This window comes from Lepisma saccharinum, chromosome 3, assembly GCF_977018435.1.
Source record: "Lepisma saccharinum chromosome 3, izLepSacc3.1, whole genome shotgun sequence".
Classification (NCBI taxonomy): domain Eukaryota; kingdom Metazoa; phylum Arthropoda; class Insecta; order Zygentoma; family Lepismatidae; genus Lepisma; species Lepisma saccharinum.
The window spans coordinates 37,528,675-37,544,833 of NC_139231.1; the positions used below are offsets into that span (position 1 = coordinate 37,528,675).

A 16,159-nucleotide genomic window follows, 5' to 3' on the forward strand; every position below is an offset into this window, starting at 1 on the left:
ATTTGTATTAATTCAGTATCTTTACTCTGTAAAGTATATTCTTACACACACTTTCTTCACCTATTCAAACCTGAAGTATATAAAGCTCAGCACATAATAGCACTTTTAAATATCTGATGTTTTGCTGGTTTCTCACTCCTGTTGTCAAGCATCATATAGACCCCTTTTATCTTGGCCCTCTATTTCTATCTTAACAATGCAAGTGTAAAAATCCTGCAAAATGTTACATTTTAATATTTTGCTGTGTGCTGTGCTTTTTATTCTTCTGATATGAGCATGGATACTTTTAATTATTCACATTTCTTGTTGAAATAGAACAAATGTTTTCAAAAAGAACATTTTGCCATATCCGGCACCCCATCCCATCCAAATAATGAATAGCTCAAACAATAACTGTTTTTTTTTCATTTGTGTGTTCCCTTAATACTTTTGCTATTCTCAAGTTGTTCTTGGTTGTGGTCGCTTCTCTATTAATTCAGTTGCCTATGTGATGAAGAGACATAAGTAACAAGTATGATGATCTGGTAACTATGAAATGAAGTGTTTTGTTACAAGTAAAGAAGCAGCCATGTTGGATCTCCATCAGTGCAATATGTAGTTTGATTTGCTGGTTTCTTCTACAGCTTCCACGACAATCAGTTTGCAATCTTGCTGCCAAAGGTTCAAGGTTTGAGTCCCAATCTGGGCATGGGTGTTTATTCAAGAGCTTCAGCTAACCATTCCTTATTGTTATGTTATAAGTCAAAAGTGGCAGAAGATCAACACAGAATAAGAAAAATGTAAATGCATATGGATTGTTCTGGTCCCGCATCGTGGCCGTGCGGTCTAATATAAGCCGTGGCTCTACATCCCTGGAATGGCCTATCTCCTAACTGCCAGTCTCCCCAATTTCCTCATGATGCCTGGTTTCCACCGGTCCTATACACAGGCCGAAAACCCAGAGACTGAACCCAGACAGACTCGAACTCATGGAGGAGGGCCTGTGCAGTCTAAGGCATCAGGCTTTGCGCTCCGGCTACGGGATGTATGCAGGTTCTTGCCTTCTGGGGGAAGCATAACAATGTTTCTCCTGATAGTTTGGCCTGTGTGTGGGACCGGTAGCCACCCACCATCGTGACGAAATTGGAGAGCTACGAATGAGGAGCATCCCCCAGTCATGAAAACCTCCAAAGACTGGGGATTCGTCGTGCTGACCACACGTCAGTCTGTAACTTGTCGGATAATCTCCCACCTTGGATAAGTGAGTGGGCAGAATCAGGTGGGAGTGAGACCAGTAGTCAGTAGGTAGACCCGGGCCCTCAATGGGCTGTTGCAACATGTGTTATGTGGATTGTTGTGACAACTCCATTGAATCTTACAAACTTCCTGTTTGTGACAAGGTGCAACTTGTAATAAGGACTGTACTCTTATGATTTTAAACGGTAAATAAACTATACTTTGCCTGGTTACTTTGAATTCTCATCCTTGTAATCAAGGTGTCACAGGTTTGATACCCGGTAGATGCACATAGTGGTTGAGATCCTACTTTAAACTGTAGGTTCGCCTTCCCAATGGCGCAGTGGTAGCGTCGTTGCCTTGTAATCAAGGGGTCCGTGTTCGATACCCGGTGGAGGCACATAGTGGTTCGGATCCCACTTTAAACTGTAGATCCAGTCCCAATTAGCCTTACTGTGCATAAAGTGGACTTAAAACATCAAATCAATCAATCAATTAAACTGTAGGTTCAGTCCCGATTAACCTTTCTGTGCATAAAGTGGACTTAAGACAAAAGCTCACTCACTCACTCATTTTTGGAGTGTGGATTTTTGTCTTTTTGCCATTTTTATTCCTTTGTATTAAAATGTAGATTTTAGTATTTTAACTTTCATGTTGTTTTGAACCCAACAGCACATTTGTTTACTACCTATCAATACCTGTTTTTTAAAATTCTTGTTGAAATTGCAATCTTTAATGTTTTTTCCCTTGTGTGTATGCATTGCTTGCATTATAGAATTATTTCTCCTGTAGTTTATGGCTGTTACAAACCTAAAATCACAGATTTTGTTGTGACATTTTGGGATAACACACACTCTGCCTTATTTTATTAAATGTTTGATGAAGGGAGTGTGTGTTATCCCGTAACTTGTAATAGCCATAAACTACTACAGGAGATTTTTTTTTTTGCTTGTTTTCACTTTTTTCATTACTGTGACTCCCTCTTCATTGCACTATAGAAGCTAATCTCTTGTTTTCTGAGTGTCCCTTCAACAATTTCATCTGTTCACCTTCATCATCATTGTTGTGATCATCAAAAGTAACAGAAAAGTGACATAAAAATTAAAAAATGCAGTAGAAAAAATATGTGTGTAACTGACCGAGAAAAGTAATAAGTTCATGTTTACTAGCTATTTTGGACTCTTGTTTTATAATTTTACGTTTCCTATTTTCATAATTTTTAGTGCCAATTTACCAATTTTAGGCCTCCCCGATAGGGTAACGGTAACGTCATAGCCTTTTAATCAAGGGGTCCCAGGTTCAATACCCAGTTGTAGCACATGGCACAGTGGTTCGGATCCTACTTTAAACAGTAGACCAGTCTCGATTAGCCTGTATGTGCATAAAGTGGACTTAAAATCAAACATTTTACCAATTTTTCATGTTTTTAGTGCAATAAATCTGAACTACAATCATAAATGGAAGTATAAAACTCTTTTCTTAGCTGAAGATTTCATAAGTTTCCTTATTGCAGAGCTTAATGCCCTTTCAACACTTTAAAGTAGTCTGTAAAAGTAGAATGTGGTGCTTACACTTTTTTTTAGTATTTTCCTAAGAATGTAAGCAGTAAACTGTCTTTGCAGGATGCACTGATGTTGCAAAGAGTCGCTCTGCAGACCAAACTGCAGCTACGAGAGGATGAAGAAGCAGTTCCAGATGTACCGGCAGCTGTGCAAGAGCTCCTCACCTCTCTGTTTACGTCCGTCTACAATCATCAGGATGAGGAAGGACGATGCTTCTCAGACTCTATGGCGGAATTACCTGAACATGATGAAATTGAGGGGAAGAAGTGAGTTTTGATGTTTTCAATTAATTGGTTATTCACATGTATGAAGAGTGCTAGTGTATAAAAAAGCTGCATAGGATTTTTAAACATTTCCAAAATATGATAAATAAAATATGCACATACAAGAAATTTCCGTAAATATACCGTAGAACATTAAAAAATGCCCTAACAACAATATAAATTTCTAATAAATAATTTGTGTTTTCTCATAGAACTTTATTGATGGAGTGAAATATTTATGAAAGAATGAAAACAAGAGAAAATAAAAAAAGAATGAAATGTGAAAGTATGTAGGCCTGTTTAGTGCATTCCAAATATAAGTATCATACATTGAGATTTCAGAGTTACCGCAGTTTCCTCTTCCAAAAACAACTTTTTCTCTCATACCTTACTCTAGGCTGGGAGGCCATAGAGCTGAGGCAATTTGAGTGAATATTAGGGCTGATCCGATACTGATGCCGATGTACTGATATTGGCTGATACCGCTGTAATCAGTTTCTGGCTTTGGTCTTTCGATTCTCAATTTTAACAGCAGAATTATACAATTTTCTGTGATTTTGCGTAGCTCACAAAGTAGTAATTTCGACTTCAGAAAGCATTGCATGTGCAAATAAACTCTAAATTTCATGTTTAATAATTTATTTTGCATTTTATTTCTCATTGTTTCATGACTAGGGAGTGGACCGAAATATGCATTAAAAACAGGCAAAATATGCAGTATAAATTTCAGAAACCTGTCCTTAAAACAGTGTGTTACGTTCTATGTATGCTTTTGACTGCACAGTCAAAAGAGGGCATCCCACTGCCCATATAATTCCGAGATTTGAAGGCAGTCCTACCTATATAGACCCATATTTCCATCATAGTTGGCTAATATAATTGCTTAACATGGATAATGAAGAATATTGCATTTCTGTCATTTGTACTTCTACAGATAAAGATGGTTTACAAAGCAGGAAATGATGGCTAATTGCTGGGGCTTATTTTAGATTGTGCCTCAAACACCAGGATCATGATAGATATTAACAGTTACAACTAAAAAACAGTGAAAATACCCTCCATTACATGCAAAATTTGTAAAGGAAATTTATAAAGTTTCACAGATATCCACAACTAATCTTACACAGTCAAAATATATTGTTGAATACACTGTCGCACATGGTTTACGAAGCCAAGAAATCTTGGTGCAAACTATTGTAGTGTTCTTTTATATAGAATATACATGGACAAAAAGTGGTAATAATTAGGGCTGAGCCGATACTACTTTGAACCGATGCCGATACTCTTACTGATTCCCACCAATACAAATACCGATACGTGAAAATTGCAATAATTATTTTTTTCAAAATGTTAACCAATATTGGTGTGTAAATATATGCATCAATTTACCAAGAAATTTGCTTTAGAATATTCAAGAATTTCATCAGAATATTAAAATAGTTATCATGTAATCGCAAAATATAGTTTTTGGTGCAAAATACATAGAAAGTTTGAATTTTGCATAATTTGTGGGATAATTAGACTCTGCAAAAATGTCGCACCACATTTTTTTCAGACCCCGTGAAAGTTCAATATGTCGGAAAAGTATCGGCTGGTATTGGTAGATGAATTCCTACCAATACTTTCCAATACCGATACCACTGGTACATCAGCATCGGTATCGGCTCAGCCCTAGTACTAATCAAATAGTTGAGACTAAAAATACACTTATTTTTTTCAACTTTGATTTTAGACATCATTGTGGATAAATGGTTGTATTCTGATTTCCGTAGGAATGCCAGAAATTCGAAGAATGAACTAACACCACCAACTTTGGAAACTCTATGCTTTGTCCTTACGGTATGGAAGAAGGAACCCATTCTGTTCACGGCGGAATTATGGCCATGACAGATGGCGAGAAGTTGACATGTGGGACAATAATAGTTGTGTAAACTTCCATGTGAAGCACAGTAAATTATTCTGGATACCTAAGATATTAAATTTAATACTTAAATGCTCAGGGTAGACTTGATATTAAGTGTGGTATCAGTAGAGGCATGCATATTTCGTTTTTGACAAAACACGAAATGTCAAATAACACATTGTAATGTTAATGTTTCTAAAAGGTATGAGGTGCATTTTCCCACCCTGTTTTGCCACGAAATAATGCGAAATGAGCTGCAAAATGCAAAATAGACTCTTAAACACGAAATTTAGAGTTTATTTACCGACATGGCACTTTTTGAAGTCAGAATTATCCTGTGAGTTATGCAATTCATGGAAAATTGGTTAATTCTGCTGTAAATATTTGAGAAGCAAAGATGGGCCTCTTTATACAGGAATAAATTTAATATTCTGGTAATAACATAAATGTGCATTAGAAGGGATACGTTTATTTTGTGTAGTAAGTGCAGGTTTTAAATCAATTTGGGATTATATTAACATTTTTAAAACCAAAATGTCATTTTATTTACTGCTTTTGAAACCGAAATTGACTCTATTTTTGTACCGAAATTTTGCTTTTTTATTTACCAAAAATATGTGCCTCTAGGCATCACTAGTAGCCAAATCATCGTCTCTTAAAAAAGTAAAAAAAAGTAAAGTGTTCCCCTGTGCTTAGCACCACGCCATGAAGGCATATAGAGGGTGTGGGGTTAACGCCCCACACTTCCTTGATCCGGTCGTGAGTGGGGGTGATGTGATCAGCACCATGCCCCTGACCACCTTTACCCCCCAGGTTTCCCCAGGCACCCATGTTATTCAACGCTGGGTTGGCGCCGGAGCCACTTCCAACGTTAGAAAAGTTCCCGGATTTGAACCGGCCTTGGATCGAACCCTTGACCTTTAGCATGATAGTCAGATGCGTTACCGACTGAGCCACCGCGACCACAATCATCGTCTCTTAATCATTGTTGAAACACTTTCCTCTTCAATTTACTCAGGGTAGACTTGATATTAAGTGTGGTATCAGTAGAGGCATGCATATTTCGTTTTTGACAAAACACGAAATGTCAAATAACACATTGTAATGTTAATGTTAATGTTTCTAAAAGGTATGAGGTGCATTTTCCCACCCTGTTTTGCCACGAAATAATGCGAAATGAGCTGCAAAATGCAAAATAGACTCTTAAACACGAAATTTAGAGTTTATTTACCGACATGGCACTTTTTGAAGTCAGAATTATCCTGTGAGTTATGCAATTCATGGAAAATTGGTTAATTCTGCTGTAAATATTTGAGAAGCAAAGATGGGCCTCTTTATACAGGAATAAATTTAATATTCTGGTAACAACATAAATGTGCATTAGAAGGGATACGTTTATTTTGTGTAGTAAGTGCAGGTTTTAAATCAATTTGGGATTATATTGACATTTTTAAAACCAAAATGTCATTTTATCTACTGCTTTTGAAACCGAAATTGACTCTATTTTTGTACCGAAATTTTGCTTTTTTATTTACCAAAAATATGTGCCTCTAGGCATCACTAGTAGCCAAATCATCGTCTCTTAAAAAAGTAAAAAAAAGTAAAGTGTTCCCCTGTGCTTAGCACCACGCCATGAAGGCATATAGGGGGTGTGGGGTTAACGCCCCACACTTCCTTGATCCGGTCGTGAGGGGGGGTGATGTGATCAGCACCATGCCCCTGACCACCTTTACCCCCCAGGTTTCCCCAGGCACCCATGTTATTCGACGCTGGGTTGGCGCCGGAGCCACTTCCAACGTTAGAAAAGTTCCCGGATTTGAACCGGCCTTGGATCGAACCCTTGACCTTTAGCATGATAGTCAGATGCGTTACCGACTGAGCCACCGCGGCCACAATCATCGTCTCTTAATCATTGTTGAATAACTTTCCTCTTCAATTTACTGGTATTACAAACTTTTAACTATTATCCATCCACAGCAAGCATGGAGTGGATGCAAACAGATGGACATGGCTCGAGACAAATTCAATAGATTAGTTCAGATGGCAGCTGTTCTAAAGCATAAGGCTATAGAGTATTTGAAAAAGAAAAAAATGCCTTTTCCCTAGGCTTGTATAGTGAAGGAGGGTGCGAGGGAGGATTATTTCAGGTACCTTATCTAAAAATAATAGACATCAGAATTATGGAATCAAGTCCAAACTTCACAGGTCACATGCTTTTGTTTACATTTATTTCATTCTTACACTGGATGCAGTATTTTAAATATTTCCAGGTTGGGATGGGGGATTCCAGTAAATTCTTTGGAAGCATAAGCGCATATATATACAGGGTGATTGGTAATTCGACCTATTCCTGGAAAGGGGTAATACTAGAGCACATTTGCAACAAATTTGACCCTATGCACCGGGGGTCGAAATCAATGGGTTTTGAGTTATCGAAGTTTGTAGATTTTCGTGACATATTCCGACTTGCGACCAAAAAACTACTAATTGTGAAAAAACTACTGCACCCTGGGCACTTAATCGACATGTTGCTAACAGCTGACGTCTGAGTGACTACTGGAAAAAAAAATTCATGCCCAAAATTCCCATGCCCACAGAAAAGAAACAGTCATTGGAGCACACGTCATGAAGAAATTTGGAAATTATCTTTTAAATCGAAGAGAATTACTCAAAAAAATGGTAACACACTTAGCGTAAAAATTACGGAGAAAACTTCGTCGTTTCATAAGCTCTCCAAAAAGATACAAATGTTTTCAACTGGCACACGCGTTGTGGGAGAAATCTGAATAAAAGCGGAGAAAGCACGTTGTAGACTTCCATCATATGACAAGAATTCTGTGGACGGACGAATCCAAATTCGACCACGATGGTATTACGAATTTTCATAATGCGCATTTTTGGTTCCCTAAGGGTCATAACCCCAGAAAATATAAATAAAAGGCTCAGCAGAGAAAATTCTCGCTAACTCGCTAAATGGGAATCATCCACAATCATGTGATCGGGCCATTCTATCTGCCACAAAACCTAAACGGCATTACCTACGATTGGAATGGATTGATTTAAAATTTCTGGGTGCGTCGGCACTTAAGGCCATTTCGCACCCTTCTATATATACGGGGAAATATCCCCTTATCTAAAATTCTGACTGAAAACTTTAAAAAGGGGTGTAAATAGCCACTTGGGAAAAACTAAAAGTGCAAGGTTGTAAAAAGACCTGCACGAGACAAACACAACACATTAAAAAGTCAGAAGAAACAAACCAAAAACCTTCTTACAGACAGTGGAAGAGTCCAGCTCTTCGCAAAAAACAAAAAACATTTGATAAAATACTGCTGTCTTCATCCAAGAAGGATGACAAACAGCCCGAAAGGTTAAAAGTCTGCCGGAGGGCATTACCTACGAAAACTAAAGGAAGAATTGACTACGCTGCTGGAGGATGTGCCACTCGTCACAAAAAGGGGTATGATTTACCAACATGATGGCTGCCCAGCCCACTATTTCCGGGGTGTGCGACAGTGGCTGGACGACAATTATCCCATGCGATGGATTGGTCGAGGCAGCCCGACCCCCTGGCCGGTGAGGAGTCCAGATTTGATGCCATGTGACTTTTACATTTGGGTTCACATGAAAGAGTTAGACTACAGTACACCAGTGGATTCCCAAAAAGAGTTTAGAGAGAGAATTGTGACAGCCGCCCAATACATAAGAGACTGAGTGTCAACGCGAGTGAATGTGTGTCTGAAGTACGCCGCAGGCTGCGTGCTTGCATACGTAACCGGGGAGGCAATTGGAACAGGATTTGTAGTTTTCGTAACGGTTAATTCTGACAACCTGGAATCATGATAATGGTAAATAACATTATTATTTCACTCATTTTCGTTCCTTTATTTCTCACAACCGACAACTTCTTTCACTTTACACAGAGGTCTACAACGTGCTTTCTCCGCTTTTTATTCAGATTTCTCCCCCAACGCGTGTGCCAGTTGAAAACATTTGTATCTTTTTGGAGAGCTTATGAAACGACGAAGTTTTCTCCGTAATTTTTACGCTAAGTGTGTTACCTTTTTTTTGAGTAATTCTCTTCGATTTAAACGATAATTTCAAAATTTCTTCATGACGTGTGCTCCAATGACTGTTTCTTTCTGTTGGTATGGGAATTTTGGGCATGAATTTTTTTTTCCAGTAGTTACTCAGTCGTCAGCTGTTAGCAACATGTCGATTAAGTGCCCAGGGTGCAATAGTTTTTTCACAATTAGTAGTTTTTTGGTCGCAAGTCGGAATATGTCAAAAATAACTTCAATAACTCGAAACCCATTGATTTCCGACCCCCGGTGCATAGGGTCAAATTTGTTGCAAATGTGCTCTAGTATTACCCCTTTCCAGAAATAGTTCAAATTACCAATCACCCTGTATATGTAGCATCTCCGCAAGGGATGCACAGATGCAACCAAATAGGAAATGCACCCCTTATCCCCTGCTCAAACAAGTACCACTCAGACACAGGCAGTCAACCAAATTTATGAAAGATTAACTAACAAATACTAATGCCACCTTGCTGTCACTGGCACCTGTAACTATGACTCATTTCTTTTTTATGTCTGTGATTGGCGGGAGGGTGGTTTTCTTTCATTTTGGAACAACTATAGTTTCCTGTTATTAGATGTACTTGAACCAACTATGGTGATATAGGTTACTCTTGACACAAAGGACAATAAAATGGAAGATACACACTTGAAATAAATGATTGCACTAAATTATTTCCAATATATGCAAAAAATATGCACATTAAGCTCAAATATGCATTTATATGCACTGTACAACTTTGCCAGAGTGTTTCCAATCAAGTGAAATGAATGAATCCGTTGAAAGCATGTGTTTTCCCCAAGGGGAAAAAACAAGCAAATATGCAAAAATCCACCCTCTATTCATGACAAAACATGGCAGGAAAATTACCTAAAACCTTTCAAAATATAGAAAGTGAACATTACAGTGTGTTATTTCACATATCATGTTTCTGTCAAAAACAAAATATGTATGTCTCTATGTATCTCTTATAGACGTGTGTAAGTAACATGTTCTCAGGGTATTTAAAAAAATATTTCCAGAAGTAAAATTCTAGCTTCTGCCTGACACAAGGCCACATAGATCTCCCTTTCATTCTGTTCTTTGCACTCAGTGAAGGAAACTGCACCACTCATCCTGAAAACAAATTTTGTGCTGTTTTTTTTTATTTTCATAATTCTGCGTATGTGTCATATTGTTCTATGTATTACATTTTTTTTTGTTCTTTCAGAGTTCGAGCATTATCGTTGGACCTCATCAAGAGACGGCTAGACAGAGGCCTCTATCGCCGGCTGGATCTTTTCCAGGAAGATGTATTTGCTTGTCTGGAAAGAGCTCGGCGATTGTCGCGCACAGACTCTCAAGTATTTGAAGATTCCATTGAGCTTCAGTCATTTTTCATCAAGCAAAGGTATATGTGTTTCAGGGAATGAATAAAAACGCTAGCAAATTATTACACTGACAAAGAACTGATTTATCAAAGTTCTATTAAATTCTGGGGCTACTCCCACCATCCACTCAGAAACATGTGTTACTTGTCAGATATTCACATCGGAAGCCTGCCCAGCAATAACACATGTTTCAGGCTATATGTAGAGTACCTCATGTAGTATTCAGTATATGAAAACATTCCTATAGTGGTACATCATTTAAAATCACTGAAACATTGTAAGGATATTTTATCATAATTTTTGCTTATTTCTATGAGGTCAGTGCAGTTGTGCATTAATGACCCACTCTGGGATACAGCAGATGGCTTTTTTTTATCATTCCTGTATGATAGAACTCATGCATAGTCTAATGATTAGCACTCTCACCTTTGGTGTGAGAGCTCTCGGCTGTTTCACCACAGATGTTTATTCCTCCCTATATTGATATGTTGTTATACTTTTATGTAAGATTTATTATTTGTTGTAGATATTTTGGACTTCAAAGAGAATTGTTCATTAATTGAATCATTGTAAAATACATTGCGACGTATGCATTTTTCAAAAAAGCAATTCTGGACTTTCCCATCTCATGTTTAGTATCTTTGTTGTGGAACTCAGTGATATCAAGTGAAGAATAATGCCATTTCTTATTGGTCTTTGTGTGAATAAAGGTAATGTTCCCTGTGCATATAGCACTGTGCTATGATGGCACATTTTTAGTGGATGGTGGAGTAGGGTGCCATTCAATCTTGATTGTGGCCATTTTAGAGGTGATGTGATCAGCACCATGATCCAGCTGCCTTTACCCCCCCCCCCCCCAGGTTGCCCCCCAGATACCCATTGATTTGTGGCTGAGTGAGCTCCAGAGCCACTTTATGAGGAGACAAGGCTGGAACAATTTCGACCTTAGATCACCCACCCCAGGAATCGGACCTGGGTCTCCCACGTGGCAGTCAAATGCCCTACTGAGTTTAACAAATTAAGCATGTTATTGTAAGGATGACATCAATGACATTAAGGATGTCAATGTGTAGGAAAATTTCAGTCTTTTTTCAAGATTGAGCCTTGCCAAGTACCAGATGTTGTTGAAAGTTTTCTAGAGCAGATTTTCTGAAAACCAGCAATTAATACTGTACTGTTACGCAAACATTAAAATGTGCTTTCCTTGTAACAATCTACTTGGTTTATAACAAATGGATAACGCGTTAAATTCCGTGGATCATTAGACCTATGAATTAGTAGAAAGTACAAAGTTTCTTTAGGTTGAAGCTTATGACACTTTTGTAGTGTCGCTTCAGGGTTACTTATGAACCTCCAAAATTTACTGTAATGTGATGCAACAACTATAACAAATTGCTCTAGTTGTTTCAAGCATCAATCAGCATTCCCTAAAAAGGTGCCTAAACTCAAGATCGTTATCAAAACGCACACATATAATAAATGCAAAGCAGTAAACTACAATTATCTACACTACTGATACTAACTACAGTTACCATCCATTCAGTTCGTACATATGTAGATATTCATTGTGGTTAACGTCCAATATTTAGCTTTCATCAGGTCAAGGATAACGAAACTCAGAATTTCAATTAATTGTAATTTATTTAACAATAAAGAGCATGCACATAAATGTTCATGAAAAACTAAATATGCTGACCAAGGCAGTAATTTATTTTATTAAAAACATAAACTAAACGTAACGTTTCAACCTTCTAGCAAGGTCTTCTTCAAGGTCTTTTGTACTTGATACAGAGTCTGAAGAAGACCTTGCTAGAAGGTTGAAACGTTACGTTTAGTTTATGTTTTTAATAAAATAAATTACTGCCTTGGTCAGCATATTTAGGTTTTCATAATCATGGAAACAAGGCTTAATGGTGTTATAAATGTTCAATATTCAACAATGCCGTTCAGGCATGCACCAACAAATCTAAACAATCTGAGCGTCATCATACATATAACTATATGTACAAATGTATTTTTTTTACAATCTTATTATTTCTTCATTGGTATTCATTTCGTCCTGCGAAAACCAATGTAATATCAAAACACAATTGCATTAAACAAGGGCTTATCAATCCATTATGACGTTCAACATCCCAATTATCTCTTATAACTATGTGTGTTGCATTTTTACATAATATCTGTGCCTCACCAATGGCGCAGTGGTAGTGTTGTTGCCTTGTAATCAAGGGGTTCCGGGTTGGATACCCGGTGGAAGCACATAGTGGTTCGGATCACACTTTAAACTGTAGGTCCAGTCCCAATTAGCCTTACTGTGCATAAAGTAGACTTAAAACACCAACTCAATCAATCAATCAATTACATAATATCTGAACGTACTCTAGCATTAGGTAACACTATGCTATTTATATTCATATGTACATGTGCATCTGTGCACGCAAATGTACTCTCTCTTGTAATAATATCACGCAGATGCTCTCAAAGTTAATATGAAAAGTGGGGGGTGACAAGCTCGACCTCGCGATCCTTTGGCAACCAACAAAATTGTAAAATCTCAAAATACGTAAGGGTAGCAAAGTTTTGTACTTTACAAATTCTGAACGAAGAACATCAGACTCTAAACTTAGTAGTTGCACTCGTCTCATTATCGCCACACATGCAGATTACTCATATTAGTATAATAGTTCTGTCACAAATTGGCAAGCAAGCAATTTGTAATTCTTTGACTCGCAGATTTTAACAATCGTTCTGAAGCTTATTTAATGTTTGTAGAACCTCAATTACGAGTGATCCAAATAATTCACTTTATTGTTCACACAATTTTGTTACGGCCCTACATAGATAATGTACATTTACTTGCGTTTACTTCATGGAATTATGTGTTAACTTGCAAGTCACATGATGCATCTGTTTTCCTTCCTGTCGCGTAACTGAGAAAGTTGCTTAACGATTGGGAGGACACTACCCAATTTCACTTTTATGTACAATTTAATGACACACGTCAAAATCAAGGTTCGTAACACAGTGTTCAACACATACCTGTAAATTGTTCGTGATGTTCATATGCTGTTGCCACGTCTAAGAACGAAGAATTGAAGGTTCAAGGATTGAACTTCCGCCGCCAAGCCCCTTCTCTCAGCAACAGGAATTTGGACCATTAAACATCTCGGGAACATAGAAGCACCCCCGTCATACTTCCTTCCTTCGAGGTCGTCGTGGTTGGCTTCTAATGGAAATGTACTTGTCCCAGTACATTTGGCAACGTCTTATACCATCGACTGTGTACCTTACTTCTTCACAATCGTGGTACGAGAACGGTAATAGGCAAATGCGAAAGAAACAACACTTAGACCATTCCGTGCACAATCATTTCACTTGCAAAAACATGCTCACTAATGCAATAAACGAAGTATCTTATCCGATGTACTGCAAGTGCCTGTAGGTACTGGACTTACTTCAAGGCATTATTCCCACTTAGAATCTTGCGACGTTTTCCCCCCGTTCTGATGCGAGATACACCAGACAATGTGTACGCGAGTTGGCAAGTCGCTAACTTCTACTGCACTGCACTTTAACTCTCTGGCGAAAACAACCAGGAAAAGAAACATACCCGGTGCTACCACCTAGCGGAAATTTTACTAAACTCAACAAAAGATGAACAGAGACGCGTAGCGTCAAGAGCGAAGCAAACATATGACTTATGGTGATTTGAAATGGCAACTGATTCTCTTACTTATTATAATAGCGTAATAATCGCCATATCCTCACAAATTTAGCTTGTTCTTTGCTAGACAAATTATAGCACACATGAAAACATGCACACACAAATACAGTTTTCTGCTTTTCACCATTCTGTTCTCAGGGGTGGAAAAGGATCAATAAAAGCTAACATTTTTTGACTGCAATTTGTGTTTTTTTTTCCTTTTGTTATTGCAGTTTGGGATATATTATATAATAACTTCACAGTGACTAACACTTATTTTTTTCAGTTCAATTAAAGGTAAACCTTCTAGTATCATTTTTTGAACTTAGTATGTGTAAAAGGTGTGTATACCACACTATAAATACTGTATGAAATAAATAAATAAATTATTGTACTGGTGAGACAGTACAGTTATGAGTGTTTTCCTTGAACACTGACTCTTTATTGTTGGAAAATTTAAATATTATAATATAGTATGTTGTTTTCTTCTCTGATTCCTATTATGTAATGTTACCACATCACATTTATTTAAAGTGTGTTAATCTGGATTATTTTTAGTACAAAATGAAAACATGGCCTATCATTTTTTAGTTATGTTATGTTGCTTTCCTACCTCTTGGTTTAATTGTGAAATATTGTCTAATTTTTATTAAAATGTTAGTTTGTGTTCAATAATGAATGGGTGTGATGACTGAATGTAGGAATACTGGATAGCAGATATATTTTTAATGAAATCTCAGTTTCACTTTGGGTTTCATCTTCTGTCGAGGCACATTGCACAGTGGTTTGCCTCCAAGTCCTGATAGCCTATCTGACTATAAAGTACACTTGAAACAAACTCAGTGTCACTTTCAAAATACTAATTTATCAGCAGACTGAAATTAAATTGGTTTGTAATTAGTCCATACAGTGAAGCCTGGTTATAGTTTTCTATATTTTACACTCAGTTTTCATGTTCCCAATAAAATGACATTTAACATTTTCTCAGATTGTACACTTTCCTTCATTTTCACCCGTGTCCCCTGAAAAATTCAAATCAAGTTTCCTCCATATTTTGCCAGTTTGTTGCTATTTTGGTCACACTTTTGACAGTGATGTTCAACCCAGAGTACTATGCAACATACAAATGTACTTGCTAGGAGTTAACTTTTTTGTTTTACCGTATTTACCCATGTATAATGTGCGTGCGCACCCTGATTTTTGATGGGAAAAAGTGACAAACAATTGAGTCTCATATATCATGTACAGTACAATTTAGGTTCAAGAAATGTCTTTCTTAGTTGTAGGTCGTAAAGCTGTTGCTGTGAATGAGTCACCTGTTGCTATGTGGACCAAGAGGACAATATCCTCTTGTGTAAACAATAAGTCATCACCCCACGCCACACCCCTCCCCCTCTCCCTCCACTGTGTTTAACATCCCACCTTATGTATTCTGTAATAGTAGAAAGCGACATCAAAATTACCTTATGGATTTGCAGTGCTCACAAACTTATTTTCTATTATTTCTCGCCCAACAAATACCACTGATACACATTCCATGTGATGGGAGGTGCATGCTCAAAATCCACCAGAATGGCACTGCTTTTGTTGGTGTCGCAGAACATTACATTACAAAGTGAAAAATCGTGGGAAATGGCCTTCAAACTTTTATACGGGTTTTTGCTTTACTCATTCCTACGTTACTTTTTCTAAAAAAACTTCAAAATATATACTTTTTCTTTAATAACGTAACATTTATACAAGGCATGTTCAGGACCCTGAAATTAGCAGTTAGCAGCAAAAGATTTCTTCCATTAAGGCATTTACACACTCCATATACATAATATAATTTGGCCAGTAATATACGAGGGTTGGGGAGTAAGTCATGGCAACCCAGTAATAATTCGACAATCGAAGGATGTATTAAAAATTTGTGATATACAACTGAAAGAGTATCCATTAAGGATATTTTGTTGGTAGAAATAATGAAAGAAAACCCAAGCAACCGTGTGACATACACATGTATTAATGTACAAGTTACAAAAACCTGTCTGACCCTGTGACATACACAAGTGCACATG

The 16,159-nt window shown here is 37.4% G+C and overlaps 1 protein-coding gene across 1 annotated transcript in view; it reads left to right on the forward strand.

Moving 5' to 3' along the window:
- Window positions 1–16,159, forward strand: part of polybromo (protein) — a 149,900-nt gene that overhangs the window by 71,709 nt on the left and 62,032 nt on the right. Inside the window, exons 17-18 of the mRNA XM_083118454.1 lie at window positions 2,838–3,043; window positions 10,237–10,416. Coding sequence (XP_082974580.1) covers window positions 2,838–3,043; window positions 10,237–10,416 — 386 coding nt within the window. The remainder of the gene's footprint in view (window positions 1–2,837; window positions 3,044–10,236; window positions 10,417–16,159) is intronic.